Source organism: Hirundo rustica, chromosome Z, assembly GCF_015227805.2.
Source record: "Hirundo rustica isolate bHirRus1 chromosome Z, bHirRus1.pri.v3, whole genome shotgun sequence".
Classification (NCBI taxonomy): domain Eukaryota; kingdom Metazoa; phylum Chordata; class Aves; order Passeriformes; family Hirundinidae; genus Hirundo; species Hirundo rustica.
This window is the reverse complement of record NC_053488.1, coordinates 56197326-56216940: the sequence shown is the minus strand read 5'-3', so window position 1 is coordinate 56216940 and position 19615 is coordinate 56197326. Positions and strand designations below refer to the sequence as shown.

General features: G+C 37.9%; 1 protein-coding gene across 1 annotated transcript in view; it reads right to left on the bottom strand.

Moving 5' to 3' along the window:
• TRPM6 (transient receptor potential cation channel subfamily M member 6) overlaps window positions 1-19615 on the bottom strand; it is a 55406-nt gene that overhangs the window by 20901 nt on the left and 14890 nt on the right. Inside the window, exons 11-19 of the mRNA XM_040090996.1 lie at window positions 17670-17921; window positions 16582-16756; window positions 14927-15041; window positions 13925-13995; window positions 10720-10852; window positions 6301-7448; window positions 5478-5590; window positions 4432-4558; window positions 3417-3514 (exon numbers count right to left, since the gene is read on the bottom strand). Of these exons, the coding sequence (XP_039946930.1) occupies window positions 3417-3514; window positions 4432-4558; window positions 5478-5590; window positions 6301-7448; window positions 10720-10852; window positions 13925-13995; window positions 14927-15041; window positions 16582-16756; window positions 17670-17921 (2232 nt within the window). The remainder of the gene's footprint in view (window positions 1-3416; window positions 3515-4431; window positions 4559-5477; window positions 5591-6300; window positions 7449-10719; window positions 10853-13924; window positions 13996-14926; window positions 15042-16581; window positions 16757-17669; window positions 17922-19615) is intronic.

Here is a 19615-nt window from a genome sequence, read left to right as displayed (position 1 = left end):
TAAAAAAAGAAAAAACACCTTAAAAGCCCCAAACCCACAACAGCAGAACACCCAACATCCACCCCCCCCACCACCACCCAGTATGCATAAAACCCCCCAAAACAGAGTAACTTTTCTCTCCTCTCCCCATGGTGAAGTCACATGGGATGTGACAGGTTTCCAATATCTTCTACTTATTACCTGTGCAGTGCTGAGGAATAAATAAATAAATAAATAAATAAATAAATAAATAAATTACTATCTAGAAGAAATTGACCAGAAAGACGGCACAGCACGTAGCAAAAGTACTACTAATATTATGATAATGATTGATCAAACTGGAGAAAAATTAAAAACCTCACAAAAAAATGGAGACCACTTGTGAAACCAGTATACTTTCACTAAATGTAAACAAAGCTTAATAACATCTAAAAAAGCATGAAGAAAACAGAGCTAAATATTTAGTAAATGTACAAAAGTGATGAATCAGTCAATGAGAGACATTTTCAGGAGGTGTTAGCATTGTAATTATTAAAAAATAGGACATGCAATTGCACAGAAAAAGCAAATATTTGTCATGCTGGCTAGATTGGAAAAATAGCTAAATAAAGATGTTATGGCCGCAAAATCACAGAACCACCACAGAATCATAGAAATATTAAGGTTGGAAAAGACCTTGTAAATCATCAAGCCCAAATGTCATCTTAGTGACTGAATTAGAAAATTTAGTTATTGTTAGAATTAAAAAGGGTGTCTATTCCAACTGAAATCATACATCTTGTTTAAATGGATCTCCTTTATCTCCATTAATAAGATTTCCTTGAAAGAAACTTAAACAGACTGAATGGCCTTAGCTCTATTTCTCAGGAAATTGTCATCCTAAGTATATTGCAGAACTGACATGGAAAGCTGCAGATATTGCAGGCATCTATTTGTGAAAATCTTTGATGAGTATCTTAACATAATATTAATACATACGAGGAATTCCTGTTCAAATCATTTTTCTTGGTGTTTCCAAATACGTTATTACTGAAATCCTAAAAAAAGAGAGATACTTTCACTGGTAAAATAAGCACATCTTTATCATAAACACATTGCACAGTTCAAGAAGGTAAAATCTTGAGAACACTTGTTGACATGATAATTTTTAACATGAAAAATGACCCTGACAGGCAGGTGAATCACAGAGCCAAACCCAGACTAAAATTGAACTAATTTGCTCACATTGCTGTTTTCCATGTTTTCTCCAGACATTTGAATTAAATACTCAGGTCACCACCTATATCTCAATGTACTCAGAAAGCCTGTTAAAGGTCTTCTAATAAGCACAATATTAGAGAACTTTCTTTTATGTTGGAAAATTCCAGTGTAGGTATAACCTTTACTGTTGTTGAAAATAAATTCACTCAAAAACTCTGGAACAGAAGAAGTTAACACACTGAGCAGCTTTCCAGGGATATTCAGATCACATTTTTTCCAGGTCTTATCTTTAAAGAAAAACTCAAACAATCTTTTAAACTTCAAGCCATATTAGGAAAAAAGGGGCCAGACAGGACCTCCTAATGTGATTGTAAGAAATGGAATTTTTCTTTGGAATAGTAGTCAGACCAATTTAAATCCTCAAAACAAAAACATGCACACACACAAAAACCAAACCAAACCAAACAGCCAAGAAAACAAACAAACAAAAAAGGTCAAGGACAACTAAGTTTAAAGATGAATCAACTAGGAGTCAACTTTTAATTTAACCTGAAACATAAATCACTTTTAGTTGTTTTTAAAATTTCTCTGGTATTTTGAACTTGTAGCTTGCTTTGAAGATGAAAAATTCTTTAACAAAAACTCCCTACACACCCCCTTGCTTTTCTTCCTGCTACCTATCCAGAGGAATTTCTGAACCCCTGGTATGCCATGAGTGAGAAGCTTCACTTTTGGAAAGATACATATCTTTAAAATATATCATTGTCCAAATGGAACAGTTGGATGCAGCAACTTTGTTGCATCTCAGTGATAAATATAAGCTTACATAGTCCAGAGTGACCCACAACAATTCAGTGGATACTGGAGATTATACCTTGGAAGAATAGATAGTTTGAAGTTGGTGTTTCAGAAATTACTGGTTTCAGCATAACTCCAATACTGCTATTAATCAGCAGAATGTCTTTTTCACAATTCAAAAAATACCACACTTGAGTTTTGTCCAAATATAACTTGAGTTTTATCCAAGTATATCTTAATAAAGGCTTTAAAACCTCACACAGCTTTCCTGCCTTTTCCTTTGTTTTGCATGGCTGATACTGTGATTCACATTTCAAAGATTTATTGATTTAGAGCCCAGGTTTTGGTTTCACATAATACAAAATCAGTAAATTTATTTCTATTTCTCTCTCTCATCACTTTTTTAATGCAAAACCCCACCATTTTTTAAATTAAAAAATTAAAGCTCTTGTCCCTGATATTTGGAATTCGAGTTCTATAGCACTCAGAACAGCATAACTGAAATTACTTGGTTCATTTTCATTCCTTAAAAAAAAAAAAAAAAAAAAAAAAAAAGTGAAAAATAAGCTAGTCTCTGAAAGATCCCCATTTTGATAACCAAAATTCCTATGAATAAAATCAACAAGGAAGGGTGTTTTGGTGCTCTTGAAAAGAAAGAAGAAAGGATCATCTTACATTTCCTTTTCTTAATTCATTCTTTGTTAATTTCCTTTCATATATCTGAGATACCCCTATAAAATTTAATGACTGCTACATTTTCTTATATTAGCGATTCCATTTCTTCTATTAGCTACATAATTTTAAAACAGATAGTATCTTCCACAATCCAGATTCCTGCTCAGTTCTTCAGGAAATATAAATTGGCCTAACTCCATCAAATTCAAGGATCCTATATTAGTTCACATGGGAAGAGGACCTGTAGATTACAGAGCTGCAGATTAATTCTGATAAATAATAAAATGCCATGTTTATAAGGCAATGGTCAAAAAATCCATGCTTTGCAATGATTATCTATATTTACACAACCCTTTGCAAGAAATAACTATGTGATGAAGTGAGTGCTATGTAACTAACTTCCCAAAATTTTCTTCTAATCCATTCTGCCCACAAATTCAAGACCAGGTTGTGTGTTCACTCATTGCCTGATGAAATATCTACACATGTCATTTGTGACTAGAGTTCATATTCAGAACCACTCTAAGATTCAATAATTTAATGTACTATTTCAATAATCTTAGTAGAGTTGGTCTTAGCAGCTGTTAAATTATTCAATTATTTCCACACATAAACCGTACCAGCAGACAACAAAATTTCACATCTCTCAAAGAGGTATGTCATGACAAAGAAACTCTATTGGCAAATGCAGGGATGACTATAGAGGTACTCTGGGCTCATCCCAGCCAAAATTAGGGACTAGCATGCACAATCCTAGTTCTTACCTCTTGAGAATGCCTCAGGTAATCACAGAATGGTATGGTATGCCTGCTGACATCTGTATTTTTAATTTTCTGGTGCTTGTAATGGAGGCGTTCCAAACCTAGTCAAAAGAGAAGTCATCAGCTATTTCTAGAGGGTAAATGAACTTCTCTATCACTATAAACTAAGTAGTTATGCAGTGTTATAAAATAAACACCCATATACTATATTGTCCCAGTCAATGTGTAATGGGCTAAAAAAAAAAAAAAATAATAAAAGACAGAATTTCATAGGGTTAAAGAGACCACTTTCCCTTTTTCCAGCAGTCTTTGGAGTACAGGCCTCCTCAGACCACGTGGTACTGAGTCATGGCACCGTCTGGTACTTCTCCCAGCAGCTCACAGAATGAAACCAGTGAGCCACATCACAGCAAACTGAAAGAATAGATGATTAACGCATAGAATTTCTGAGAATAAAAGAGACGGAGAATTACTACAAGAGGAGTAAGAAAGTCATTCCTTTTCACTCCAAAAGAGACAATACAGAACTTGTTTCTTCCATTTAAAGGATGTGTTTCTGAGCAATGAGAAATTAATGAATAATGCAAGCAGAGGATCTGCCAGCAAATACAGTATCACAGCCCTGTCCCTGAGAGTAAATATTCTGAAAATCATGAGTTTATTTGTTGAAAGCAGCCAGGATGCCACTTTAGAAGACGTCACTATAGAAAACAATTCAGGAGAAGAGACAATTTCATAATTCTCCTTGCTTCCTACTCATTCCTGAGGATGAGCATTCAGCTATCTCCCACGGAATACTGGCAGTGGTCCCAATAAAATTCACCTGATCTTCCATCCAGCCTTTGACTCTTTTGCCTCTTCAGTGTTGCATCAAGTAACCAATACAAACTAAGTCTAATTCTATAAAAATTATGCAATAAGGTGGAAATGGTGGGTAACACTGATAATTTTTTAATACTGTTTACTTCTTATTTTTAAAAGCTGTTCTGAAATTCACTGTTTGCAACATGTAACATACTTAGCTGACTGAAATTAGACACAGTGAGCCAATTCTTGCTGTGTTTCTCTTGCTCATCCCAGACATTGATTTCTGCAGGTTCTGAGTTCACTTGGGTGTTCTGGGGACAATCATCCACTCTAATCACCTGCCAAGACACAGACAAAACAATGAATTCACAGGATGACTAGCATCTCCACAGTTCCTCTGACAGCATATGATGTGGCCTTTCAGAAATGCCAATGAATGAATGAATGCAGTCCCAACTGAGAAACAGATTTTCCCACTTTTGTTACAAACTGCAGAAGACATCTTGCTTTTGTCTAGTGAGTACTACGGATGAAACGTCTCACACTCTCTGAAGGTATTTGAACTTTGAGACCTCATGCCTTCAGAGATACTAGATTTCAAAGTTCAAGCTCAAGATCCTTGGCTGACTCGGGTATCTAATGTAAACAAACCAGTCTTCAGTACTTATCTCATTAAATAGTGATAATCCTTTCCAGATAACAAAGAGCCTAGAAATTTCTTAATAGCTCTCAAAATAGATTTTTATTTATGAACACAGACACAGTTGCAAAAGTTGCCCCACACATATATACAATCAATATACTTTCTGCAACATGCTAAGTTTGATGGATTCAGAGAAAAGTCTATGGGACTCTTGTGGCAGGAGAGAACATTATGAGGCCTAACTTGCTTGAGTACTGTTGTATACCCCCTGGATATGGTCACTGCTTCAGTCTATCCTAGATCACATGAAGCCTCCACAAGCTCCCCTGACAGCTGAAGTGCAAGGACAGATTTACGCTTGTGAACCACCGCAAAATCAGTATCACCACAGTATACCAAAGTCCATGGATGTCAACAAGTTCAAAACAGAAATCCCACACATCCAAAAAAACCCCTGTAAAACTGAACCAAAGTTAGACACACAGAGGTGATGCTGCAGTTTGTGTGCAGCATTTTAAATGTATACATTTTCAATTAAATCACACTGCACAACTGCTCTTGAGAAATGAAAAAGACAATTTTGAGATACACAATTCTCTTGCACTGGCCCATACCGGAACCTGAAGAGGTTTTTGATTCCTCTTTCCTCTCCCAGACTTTCTGTTTCTGGTTTGCTGTTTTGCTTTTGTTGTCTTACTGTGGTGTGTCTCAGAGGATCCTAAAGATTCTGCAGGAAAGAGTCAAAAAACACTTTTAAGCTACAGAGTTTCTGTTTACTAAGGAAAAATCTGAGAGGACTGAGAATTGGCAGATGCCTAAAGCAACCTGAGAAAGAATTGTGACATCCTAACCTAGTACACAAGCAGTTCTGTGCAAAGATGTGCACCATCACAAGACATAAAACAACTAATGTTATCCATGATATGATACTATTCATAATTAAAACTGTAACCTGATGTATTTTAGTGCTTGGTAAGCAAACCTGATGGTAGACAGGGAGGTATTTAAACAGACTACAGAAATGTATGCCTTTTCATTCTGCATATACCCGTCTCTGATACTGCCAATGTATCTCTATGGAATTGTGTAATATATTTTGGTTCCTGCAACTCCATCTTTGCCCTCCTAGGGAAAGAGGCTTCCCCAGAGTGAGCACAATCCTTCTGCCACCTGGCAGTGTAGCCACAGACATGGAAATTCCATTAAATGGGGCAGATCAGGGTGACTGACACATAGGTGTGTTGCAGTTTGGATACAAAGCAGTCTTCAGATATTCCCAACAGCCAGACCCACCCAAACAAAATGGAAGAGTAACTGAACTCTCTGCTAACTATCCTCTACTGCATCTAATATCTTCTGGGTGCAAATGAAACATTTTTGTATTGTCTTGGACTCTCCAGTAAAAGATACTGTACAGGTTTAATGTTTTATAATTACCGCCTACAGCTTTGCAGATTTTCCCTGATCTCTCTTTTTTAGGGGTTGGTAAGCTGTTGCTGCTGCAGAAACTCCAGTCCCTCCAGAGAGGGCTGATCCAGAAGGAGATGCTTCGCTTCAGCCTGTTTTGAGAGATGCTGCTGCTGTGACATGACTTGATGAAGTTGTAGGAGAAGGATTTCGAATCACTTAACTGGACATGCCTGGCGGGATTATGCTGGCAATTGTCGTCCCTGTCATAGGAGGAAGATAGGTACAGGGCTTTCTTCTTTGAATCTGAGATGAAAACTCCTTTTTCATCACCTTCAGAGAATCCCCGGTTCACATAACCACCTTCAGCTTCTTCCCTGTTACTACAGGGGGATGCTGCGCTTCCTTCAATATCCAGCGGTAGCGGGAGATCAAGAGGATGAGCAGCTTCTGCAGCATTAGTCTTCTCTGATGGCAGATGAATAACAAAGTCTCTCTGGCTCCAATGATAACCTTCTGTCTCTTTTCCAAGGAAGCTGATACCTGGCAAATTTTGCTGAACCACAATGCTACTTTGCAGGTCATCTCCAAATGCTTCATCTTTGCACTTGGCAGCAGTGTTCAAAAAGGACAAATTTAAGGTGACATCATCAGAAAAAGTCCCTCCCTGATGGTCAGGGGGCACCAGCAAAAACTGCCCATACCTAGGAGCTGACTTAGTCTCAGAGGATACTCCTGAAGTGAGTGTGTCTGTTTCTATTTCTGCCTTTTGAGAGCTGTCTTCTAAGTAACACGTAATCACCTTGTTACTCGCAGACTTCAAGAGTTTGCACTCCGATGGAGACTGAGTCCTTGCCAAGCTCCGTAAGAGGGAGGGTGGCATGCTGTAATAGTGGTCTTTCTTGTCATACAAGCCCTCCAGGCTATTCAAGGTCTTGGAATAGAGTGCATTGCTCCAGCTATGGGGCAGCTTCCTACAGGTTTGATGTTTTGTGTCAGCCAGTAAGGCTTCTTCCACCTTCAAGGTGTCTACAGCTGAAAGCACTTTCAGGATATCCACTGTCAGGGCAGACAGGTCTTGCAAATGTCCTAGCTGGCTGTCCAGGGAGAGTAAAGACTCCTTGATATAAAATACCTTCTCATGCACTTCTTTAAGTTGTTGGAACATCTCTTCCACTCTAGGTAGAAAAAGAAAACATAATTAAAATACCCAAATATAGATCTTTATATCTGTTTACAAGATGATGAAAGAAATCATTAACACATTTCAAAAAGTTAGTATTTCAAACATTTTGGTTTTGGTTTTGATGGTGAATTTCATTCCCATTAATATCTGTATTTGACAAAACCCAGCCAAACTGCCGGTGGGTTTCTTAAGGAAACAGACTTTCTGCTCAAGGAGTACTTATTTTAAAAATTACTGTTTTCCTACTAATACCCATTCATTGCCATAGAACTACTAAACCATTGGCAGCAGGTTACATTGCCTATGGCTGCAAATGGAGCATGCTTCCTGTCAGCTGGACATCCTGCATTTTGCATTTCTTCTGTAAGCATGAGAAAGATAAGTCTCACACAGACTGCCAGGTACTCCTGCATTTTACAAGTACAGGAGGCTGCTAAGGAAAACAGGTCTTCCGAGAACATATTTGGCCTATGGAAGCAGACTCTATGCATCTAATGGCATTGGTTATCCTCAGGTAAAATCCAACTGCCAAAAAAACCACAGTCTTTTTTATTATCCTCAAATCCCCAGTGAAAAGTGCAGGAACTTCTTGGCCTGTAATTACATAATTTTAACCAAATCATTATCTTCATATTTCCTGAAAATACTCTCTCTGGTACTTTATCACTAAGACAATGATAAGCTAACTGCAGGCAATATGCAGCAGTCATTTCTTTCCTTTGTCACAGAGTTACTAAAATATGTAGCATTAAGCCATTTCTGAATGAAATCAATGACCAATGTTCCAGAACATTTTATTCATCTAAATTAATTTCTTGCACTGATGTCATGCAATGCTATGAAGAGTGTTTCGCTTGCACTCAGAAAATAATTCCTTCCCAGATCTATATCCACTAAATGAAACCTTCTTGAAGTAATTAATTCTGCAGTTTCTGAACAAAGCCACTTATTTAATTTCTTTTAGAGGAGACGTTTATTTTGCTTCTGTGTTTATTTTTAACCCACAGAAAATAAGATTATGCTTTCTCTAGGCAAAATCAATTTGTTAGATGAGTGTTGGTATTCATTAAGACTTTTTATAGTGTTATTTTTTTTAAACTTTCCCATTAAACTCAATGGTAGATTTGCCACTGATTTCAACAGAAAACTAAAGTAGGCCAATACAGATCATTTTGAAACCATGTTGGTAGTTGTGTATTGATGTTGTGTATTGATGTTGTGTAAACCAAGACACTACATTGCAAGTAATGCTACAATGGTTTTCTGGTTGTTTCTGTAAACAGCAATTATATTTAATCACAATCTCACAGTGTACCTACACTACTAAGATTTCAAATAAAATTGCACATTTGTCATGGGTTAGTACAGTTTGGTTTTTTTAGTTATAGAAAAATGTAGAATAATTCTCCAGGTCAAGACCTGGGAATTGCTTTAGAAGAGACAGGGACCTATCAGAGCGTTAGTTAGAATATTGATGTCTATTCTGACCACTGAAATTGTTGGCTACAACTTTGGGAAGTATGATATAAAATCCCATTAATTTCCTGTAGGTGGGCCCTTTTTCTTCTTCCTTTGGCCAGAGAGAGACAGGTAACATCGAGCTGGGCCTGCTGCTCCCCCCTTTTGGGGGGGATCTGGCTTGAGGCCTGGCCGGATTCCATCGGCTCCCAGGTGAAGCGGGGGTGAAGGAGAGGTTGCTGCTTTACAACAACTACTTTCTTCAGACTTCTCTGGAGCAAGGAGAGATCTCTGCTGGGCCCCTGATAAGAGCTATGGGCACCATTTGGGCCGAAGCCACCCCGATTTACACCGAGGGGTGGGCTGAGAAGGCATTTATGATCCTGCCTGGGGTTTTTTTGTGATTCCGGACAGCCCGAGTGCTCTGAACTCTGATGTTTCTGTGAGTTCTTCCTCCCTCATCAGCTCGGCCTTGAACATTTAACACCAGGAGCTACAGGGAGAGGGACAAAGACTCCAAGCAGATTTAACCTTTTCCTGGCAACATGAAGCTTCCAGAGCTTGGCCCTTCTCTGAGTGAGTAAGAAAGGATAAAGTGAACATAAAGAACAACAGCGTGAGGTCAGTAAAGCAACAGTGAAAAGACTATTGGGACAGAGGGTTGAAGAGTTGGTTGTTCTGTTCTTACTTGAGCCATGGAAATGAACTATTTTTGATCATTCCTTTAAATCATGGGAAAAATATGCATTTGGGGAGATGATTGTTTTAATTTGCGTGTAGATTTGAACAAAGGTGTTTGTAATAAACTGAGTAATATCCTTTAAGATGCTTGAACAGAGATAAAGATGAGAAGTTCCCTGCGCCAGTGAAGAAGTGAGAAGATATCTCTGTACCTTGAAGTGAAGAATCCTTTGCTTTAGAGTTATTCATCTTTAAAAAGTGACACCCCAGTATGCAAAAGTCTAAAGTGACACCCCAGTATGCAAAAGTCTAAGACCCATGACCCATAAGCAGCTTGGGAAACTGCTCCTGGGAGGGTCACAAAGGCAGGTTTCTCCGGGCGGTTGTTTTTGTGACAGCTTAAAACCCACAAGAGAACTGTTCTAAGTTGTCAGTGGGATCCATGACTCTAAAAGATACTCTTCTAATGAATTGATGAAAGACTATTGTCAGATAGTGAAACTGACTGAAAATTACAAGTTTTGTCTCTTTATGTTGTTTTGTAAAAAAGTGAACAGTTTGTAAGGGGAGGGAAAAGTGTTTTTGAAGTTTCATTCCATTTTATTTTTTTTTCCCTACTTTCTTTTTTTCTATTCTTTTAGTGTATGTTAATAAACTATTTGTTAATTTTAAGGTTGAGCCTGCTTTGTTTTTCTCCTAGTCTCTCTCTCACAAAAAGAGTAAGTACCAAGACCAAAATTTAGTGAACGTGAAACCACTCCATTAATTGGTGTTTCCGCCCGGTTTAAAATTAAAACTATGACAACATTGTATGCTATTCTCTGGCTTGCTTTTGTAGTGCTACCTGATCTGCGCAAGTGAACCTGAGCAACACCCCACCATTCCCCTTTAACCATGTACACACTGCACACATCTGGGGATGGAATTCTGCCAGCAAGGCATCCCAGACAGATCTGACATACACCTCAAACACATGCAGATACAAAAACAGACACATTTCCATCAAATTAACCAGGCCTATGCATGTCCACAGTGGCCAAAACCAGCTTCAAAAGCATTAACTTATCAAAGTCTTCTTATATGACAAATTTATAAAAAGAACATAAATATGGATCAAAACACACCTTTCTGTGGTCAAACGGATCCTTTCACTGCCACTGGAACTCAGGCTTTCATTCTTTTCATGAAAATACTCTTCTACACACTGTTCCTCAAAGTCATGGAGTTTCTTTAACTCCTCATCACTCAGGTACAGCTCTGAAAAAAGGACATAGGAATCAGTATGAAGCATGCTGATAAATGTAATTATTTAGGAGTATGCATGAGGAAACAAAAAAATGGTCAAAATACTTGTTTACACTCCCTCCCTTGACAAGAATGAGTCAGGCCTAACTGCATGAATTTGGGCTTGAGTATAAAGACCAAAATATATGAAAATGTGGGATTTTGTCTTTCCTTATGTAGGGAACAAAACCACAGACAAAAATTCCAGTACACTCCCCTTTAAAGCCTCCAAAATACATATCTGAATGGCTGCTCACAAATATGCATTTTCTCACATTTTTTTTCCTTTATTTTGTTATACATGTGTTATACATATGTCCCTCACAAGACTTAGATATGAATATGTAAACCTTCAAAAATTTTACTCCACTTTAGCCCAGGCATTCATGGAGAGCTAGTCACCTTCAATAGTTATAGGTGCTTGGAGCGGCAAAGCTTTTTTTTTTTTTTTTTTCCCCCCCATCTAATTTGTTAATATGCTCATATGCATAAAACATTCAGATATCCTTAATATAAGTTCACATGTAGAAAACATTAAGATCTTCCACCCTGAGATTATTGGGGTAGAAAAAAGCATTCAGAAGTTTAAAACTCCATAACTTGGCTCTCCATGGTGCTATCCTTCTAGCACATCAAGACTTCTGAGAGAACAGCTCCATTACAAGGCAGTACAAAGAAATGCATATGGTGGAAGGCTGATTCTCTGGTTCAAACTCCACATTTTCCAAACTCCTTTTTTATGTATTAAACTCTTCACCGTACTTGCTAGGGAGGTACCTGTTCCAAGCAACAAGGTGGTGTTTGCTACAAGGATGTAGTACTCAGCTGCAACACACAGCTCAGCAGTGAAGACACCCACAATGTTCTGGGGTTCCCCCCCTCACTCCGGATGAGACTTAATCACCTTCCAGGTACTTTTCTCCCCTATGTGTTCCCGGTGTTCCTTCCTCCAAAACTTTGCTCTGCATCGCAGTATTGATTTTCCACAAGGTGGCCCTGGGTACTCGTGAAAACCAGTTACAACAGCACCAAAACTAAAGTAAGAGAAAGCTATCAAAGGTGCTCAGAGGTGCCTAAACAGAAAAAAAATTCCTTCTGAAAGAAATGTAAGGAAGGCTTGAGCCCTCTTCTGTGCAAGGATTTTAAGATGTGCTAAGCATGGTTTCAGTTTTCCTTTAGCCTAATACTCCTTAGAAGACACCATCTATGCTATGCCACTGACTTACGTTGTGCTTGCGCATAAAATAAGCAATGGCACTTTAAAGACAGGCTGATGTATGATGGGGGAGCTGAACCAGGGAGCAGCAGTATAGCAGTTTAGCACTGATCAGGTGAGCCTGTTTTTGAGCTCCATAACTACCGGTGAGCATGCCAGATATCTTCAGGGATTCATGTTCAGCAGAGAAAATTCTAAGTAAAGCATAACACATGCAGGATCTGCCCACCTCTATTACAAGGCATTAAAGGTGTACATTGCATCAGAAAGGAGGCTGTATAACACTGTAGACCAATGCTTCCTAATGTATTTTTAGATACAGTCACCTCTTCCCCATTTCCCTGCCACACACTCACCACTAAGCCCCACTGCTGAGTATGAGTTTCCATCCTAGCATCCTGAGGTCCCCTTCCCACAACAGCTCAGGCTACTCCTGGAAAAGCTGGTGACAGTGGGACAGGGAACTGGCAACACCTTAAGGAAGCATTAGGAAAGACCTGGCCTGAAGAAGTCCAGGCTGAGAAAAGTGAAGAAGGTATGGTGCAGCGTTAAGCAGCACACAAAGGGATGGAAGTAGCAAGGAGGTGGGAAGCCCTTGTGCTCTCTCTCTGCATCTGCCATCATTGGATCTCCTCTACCTTTGGGCTCTGCAGCTACTTTCCCCAGGCAATGGTAAAAGAATTATTGATTTTTTTGTAACAAACGTACAGAAATTTTTACCTTTGGCACTGCTTAATTTCTTTCAAAATAAGAAATTACTTAGTTCCTACAGAATGAGTTGCTGTCATTTTATTTCAGCTCAGAGTTGTGAGGTATCTTCACTGATGCACGGTATGTAGCACAGCAACAGTCAAACACAAAGCAAAGCATTCCTTTTTTTTTTTTTTTTTTAAACTCAACTCCACAGTGATGGGAGTGCAGATCAGCTTTTTTTTGTTGTTCCCAGCTTACTTAGTCCAACATCGCCTTCCTCTTGGTCCAACTCATTTGGGGGCTGGTGGTGGAAGATGCATTTTATCAATAGCCCAATGTGACTCAGGAGAATGAATGGTGGAGGCAGCCATGGCTTCTCATGGTAGGTCATGATGTAACGGTAACGGTTGTACTTCCAGAGCTTGTTTGATATGGATTTCAAATCAAAATAAACATTACTGAGGAGAGAGCCACAGAGGGAGAGGGGAAGGAGTTAAAACACTCATGTGAGGAATACTCCCAATATAGCACAAGACACCTGTGTACAGATCTAATCTGACACTGGTCCTATTCCTCCAGGGGAATCCAGAGGTAAATCAGCTTAGCAACTCTCATTTAATAAAGCAGCAGCATGTGCTGGCAGCTAGTGCAGTGAGAATGAGATCTTCAAAGCTTCCTAACAGATTTAGGGATCCAATTCACATTCACATTAATGGGAGCTGGACAAAAGTTGTCACCGACATGTCTTTGAAATCCCAGTCATACTACTGAATTTTTAATATATACCCTAACTGAGAATTCAGTATTGTTTGCCTCTTTGGACTGGATTAAAAGTAGGGGTCAGGCTAAGGGAAGAGTGTAGCAAAATAGTTTTTTGCCCTCCCCCTAAAAATGTATTTGTTGCAGCTACATGAGCTCTTCTTCTGCAGAATACTCATTGAAGCTGTGAAATTATTAAACATGGCTACACAGAATAATTTTCTGTATCTATGATAGATCCAAGCACAGGAAAGAAATGTTGTGGCTTCTAGCACTGTCATTTCAGGTGCACTGTCATTCTACACACCCAGCATATAATCACAAAAAACATCAACTTTCCTTCTGAGAGCATAATTAAATATATTTCTCATACTCACCCATTTCTGGTCCCACTTCTGGAACAATCAAATCATTATGCAGAAGATTTTCCATATCATCATTACTAAAGCTTTAATTCCAGAAATAATTCAAATAACAATTTAACACATATAAAATAATACATAATGTATAAAATAATAGCTTGATTCCTTGACACAGTTTCAGGAAAGGGATGTCCTATTGGAACTTGAAATAAAATGAGTTTTGATAGTTTAGGTTTTTTGTATATTAATGATTTCTTTTATTAATCTGAGAAATTTTTTAACCTACAATTGATTTTTCTTCCCCAGAAATGCTAGAAAACGTAAATAACTGTTTGGGTTAGGCTGCTCTTTACTAATATTTCACAGAACTTGATCCACTACAAGGGATTCATGTTAAAACATGAAGGGTTAGAATTACTATAAAGACACGGATAAATTACTATAGGATTACTATGAATTTCTATTGTATTACTGTAACTACACAACTTTCTGTTGTGGCAGCACACATTGAGAGGCTAATTGTTAGAAACATTACAGTTAGATTTCAGTCTAGAACACATGAGATTGCATTAAGTAAGTAAGAACTCTCAATTTCCTAAAGCAAAATCATACTCCTACAGTCATGATCCTCTTTCCTTGAACATCTGCCAGTTTAAAACTTGACCTACTCTATGAAGAATGTTATATAATCTCTTAGCACAACAAACACAACTTTTAGGAAGGGAAAATTACTTCAGAGATTAATTAAATTTGGGGTTTTTGCCATCTGCAATTGTCTGCTCTCCTAGTCAGATCCTTTTTAAGCGGCAAAAGAGTTTAGCTGTCTTCTCCCTACCCCTTTCCTTGCACCATCTTTGGTTAGCAACATTCTTTCCTTACCCCCAGGTCAGATGGGTACAACTATCACCACTGGCGTGCCCTTGCTGGGGCATTTTTGGTGAAAAGCTTTTAAGAAGTGCTGGCAGAACAAACCTTAGTTCCTAAGTTTCTTTTGCAGCAATATACCAAGGTACCTACTTAAAGAATGCAATGAGCAAGTTGACCATGATGATATACTGCACAAAGAGGTAGACAGCTTGCAGGAACGGTGTGAGAAAGGAGCCAGGAGGACAGTTTTCATTGGTTTCACAAACTGGAAATGAAGGACATACAGAACATGGGTAGCACAGAAACCAGAGCACAGCAGTGGCCTGTGCTTCTCATTTGTCCCAGCAAGAAACAGAATAGTCGTCACTAATTTCACAAAGATACAACACTAAATTTCCAAATTAAAGGTCAACGTCCACCAAAAGGAGAACTGAGACCCCTTTGTGCTACTACTACCCTAGTTATTATCATTAAAAAGATGCAGACACCACTTCATATATTTCAGTTCTTATGCTAGACATTCCACTTTTTGTTAAGGGGAAATATGATACAGCTGAAATGTGTTGAGGGGATAGCTTTTACCCAAATAAGCTGGAACACAAATTTTTGATCCTTAAAACAGGAGCTTCACAGGACTCTGTTGTGAAAAGGTTACAGCTCAAAGGCTGCTTTGTCAGTACTGGAGTATAGAGCTTCACACACAACTTAAAAGCGCATTAACTCATGTGCAAAAGGATATGTATGGCTATGAACATTTGTGACATGAAGCAACTAATAGCACAAATTAGGGGATCCCTTTTGATGTTTTTAAATTGTCAAAATAAATACTTTCCAATCTTTTTAATTTCTAAACAAATTTAACTCTTTTGAGGAAACTTGGAAACATAAAGCAGCAGCCTTAAATTCAGGACATATTCTACAGGATAAAGAGTCACTAGAGAAATCATAGCTTTATTGGGAAAGTGTCAAATTTCTAAAGGTTTAGAATTATTAGTGATTAAATGGATTAAACTGGGAAACTTAACCGCGTGCTTTCATTAAAAGAATTCTGATTTATATAACCAAAACACATGTGACTGTTTCAGCAGTAATAATGGATGTAACATGGTATTTTAATGAATTGGGTCTGTGCTGAACTATGTACCTTAAATATATATTTCTTTTTGCATACCTACTTTTCTATTTTAGGGACTGTTTTACTTACACCTTCAGTCAGCAGCATGATAGTGGCTTACATCTGTAATGCTTAAATATCTCTGGAGTGCCTGATTCCTCTCTCTTACTGAAACAAGATTAAAGCCATAACCAAGATACACAATTTTTCCTATTTACATTGATTGGTTCTATTTCTCCTATGTGCACATGGTTTATCTGTCTAAGAATGGAGCCAGATAACTTATTTCTCCCTTTCTTTTCCTCCTTAAAGGCAGATTTATAGTCTTTTATCCAAGACAATCAACAGCTTTGGATTCACTTAACAGGAAGTTTGTTTCACTGGCAGATCCCTTGAACAGGAAGAAGTTTAGTATTAGTTCCTATGTGCTTTGCCCTGATATTTGCAGTATATTTAATTTGAAGCACTAAATTTGAAGGGTTTAGAGTGTAATCTTTATTTTTAACAAAGAAACTCGTATTTGCAACTTCATTCATGCAGTATTACTCATTACGGACATACATATACTGGAATCAGAATTGTTTAAGAAAGAACAGACTCAGTAGGTAGTCAAAACTCAAGAGACCAAAGTAGACATGCTTCTGCACATATTTAATTTAAGCTGTTGAGCTATATTTTAAAAATTACCTACCATCTATTTCTCCAGCATAGACCTCACCAAACATCATCCAGTAGGGCTGAAATACAATATCTCGTGCCAGTGTCCAAGAAGGAGGCTCCTCTGGTGAAAGAATTGCCTTTCGTGACACCCCAAAACTCAGCAGGACTATGGCCATCATAATCACAATATAGAACATGTTTCCTGTCTGGAAGACATGTTCGTGTAAAAGAATTAGTTGCATTAATTGTATGTAAAAAAGACATTAATTTTAGGGAAGAGTATCAATCACAGCTTTTACAAATCAGAATGTAAAACCCAGAGTAAAAAAATCTAATATGCTGAAGGTAATAAAAATATTTTATTTCTATGACCTGCGCTACACGGGCATTTTATAGATGTTAAAATCGTCCTAGACTAAAAAAGCCACAGGTCCTCTTTGCTTAACATGTCCCTATTAGAAGGAAGATATATAAAAATGCGGAGACTTTACAATGGTGATTTTGCTCAGTGGTGCTTCTTCCAAACTGAGAGCAAGGAACAGCAGTGAAAATTATTTTGCCTCCTAAACAATTATCATGAAAGACAGAAGAGCGTTCTCAGTAATTGAGGCAAATTGCAGTGGGAATCTTCACATTTCCCCCAAGATTAGATAGTAGTTCAGCAGCAGTTCTTACAGCAAAAGAGAAACAAAATTAACTTTGATTTCACAGAAATTTTGCCAGATAAACAGAGATATAATTGTATGAATCCAAAGGTAAAATAATAATGATACCCTTTCCAAGAGTTAGGGGAATAACCTGTCACAGTAAGCCCATCTCCAAGAGTTAGTGAATTTTCTTTCTCCTGTTACCAAGGTAAATCAGCAAACTAACTCAAATGCAACACTAAGGAATGAAGTAAAAATGTCTTTTGTGAATAAATTAATGTAATTAATAAATTAAAAGTGTAATCTGATTATGGTCAACTCATAAACAGGAAAAAAATCATGGTATTCTCAAGTGATATATCCTTTGTGAATTATTAGATGACTTCTCCTTTTTTGTCACTTCTGAGCTTTACATATTCCTGAAGGTAGATGCCTTAACTACAGAAATATTTCTCCAAAGCACAGTACTTACCATTTTCCCAATCATTGTCAGATATGGGCCAGCATGCTGATTCACAGCAAAAAGATCAAGGAGCCGAGTATACCAAAATATAATATCCAAGCAGTAAAGGAGCCTCCCTGCAGTTTGAACAGGGGAGTTGGACCAGCGCAAACCAAAACCAATCATAAACAGGATGATAGCTACAGAATCAGTAAAATTCCAGTATTCATAAATCCACACCTTCACCTTTTGGCGGAATTTTCCAGGTTCTGAGATAAATACCTGGGTAGAATGGGGGGGGAGAAAACACCATAAAACACCATTAAAACCACATATATATTATTTAACCTTTTCTGTATGAATTATTTCATTTTATTTGGGAATGTATCATTTTCCCCCTTATATTTTTTTTTTCTGTTGGCTTCAACCCATTTACTGCATATTGCCGTTCACCATCAGCGGAGGTTTTTACTTAATCTGTAGTGTCATATTGCTAAAGTATGCCACATCAAATGGCATAGCTCTTCCTAAAGAAAAAATGGCTCCTGAACCCGAATCCATTAACTAAAGGGCACATACCTTAACGGAAGGGAGCAGCCAGTAAAGAATTGTTGTGCACATGTACTAGAAATTAACAAGCATTCTTCTAGAGGGATGGTCATGACCTGCAATGGCCTTTTCATTAACCCCTAAGTCATGGAAAGTACCAGCCTAACCTTGCCACTGGGAAAATAAATTATGTCTTTTATTTCAGACCAAAAATATAAAGAAAGATCCTTGCATTCTGCCAAGGACATGTTAAAAAAAAGGAGTGCTAGCAACCAGCAAGGTAATGAATGAAATGTTCACTCCTTGACCTGTAAGGGGCCCCAAAGGGATTTTTAGCTTTACTGAGCAAGCGTGTGAAGTGGAATCCTTGGGAGGAGGCAAATAGAACGTTTGCACATTGCCACAAGTGAGGCCAATTATGCAGTGCTATGTGAGATCACAGTGATAAGTACCAAGCAAAGGAAATATTTTGAAACATTATGCCCTGATCTTGCAAGAATTTATGCATATGAACACATTAATGTAAACAAGTGATCTAGACTAACTCACATGGGTAACTAGTTGCAGGGCCTAAGGCTTTAACAATTATTTGATACAATCTAGAGTAACAGAGGTTTGTAGCTATATATAACAAGGCCCTCAGCAGTTAAGCAACTGCATGGCTAAAACAGAGCGTCCTACAAATTCTTTGCCAACAGACCAGAACTGGAACATGGGTAAAGAAAATCAAGTAAAGACATCAGTTTCCAAGTGATGCTAGAAAGAACAGCTGTTGTTTCTACTCTCCCACCATCAAGATGGTGCAAGAGCAGAACAGTGATTTCAAAAGTGCTTGCTATTCTACATTTAACATTTTTCTGTTAGGAAATCCTGGAGTAGTTTTTTTTTCAGTCCTAGCTCATGCTGACACAGAACTCGCAAGTCCATCCAAGCTTTGATATATTCCCAGTATTTTCACTGTCCCTTGAAATTCTTCACCTCTCTCATACTGATTTCACAGTCCTCTGAGTGATCTGTATTTGCAGCATCCTTTGCTCAGAACTGTGGCTGGCTTTTTGTGGCTAGCTTTATTCCTCTGAAAGTACAGCATTTCAAAATTCACACAAAAGACAATTCACATTACTATTATTTACTATGTGCTGATTCGACTGTGAAGGCATGTCAGAGCAGATATAATAATTGATGAAATATATAGCTGCATTTGTCCCCAAACTCAGGTTTGGAGTGCAAGTTGTATTCAGAAGCTTGGGTCTAATCAACTGCAAATAATTGCAATAATTTTGATGTTTTTTGGTTGGTTTTTTTTTTTTGGGGGGGGGGGGGGGGTGGGGGGTTTTTTTTTGTTTGTTTGGTTTGGTTTGGTTTTTGGTGGTTTTTTTTTTTTTTTTTTTTTTTTTTTTTTTTTTTTTTTTTTTTTTTTTTGGTGC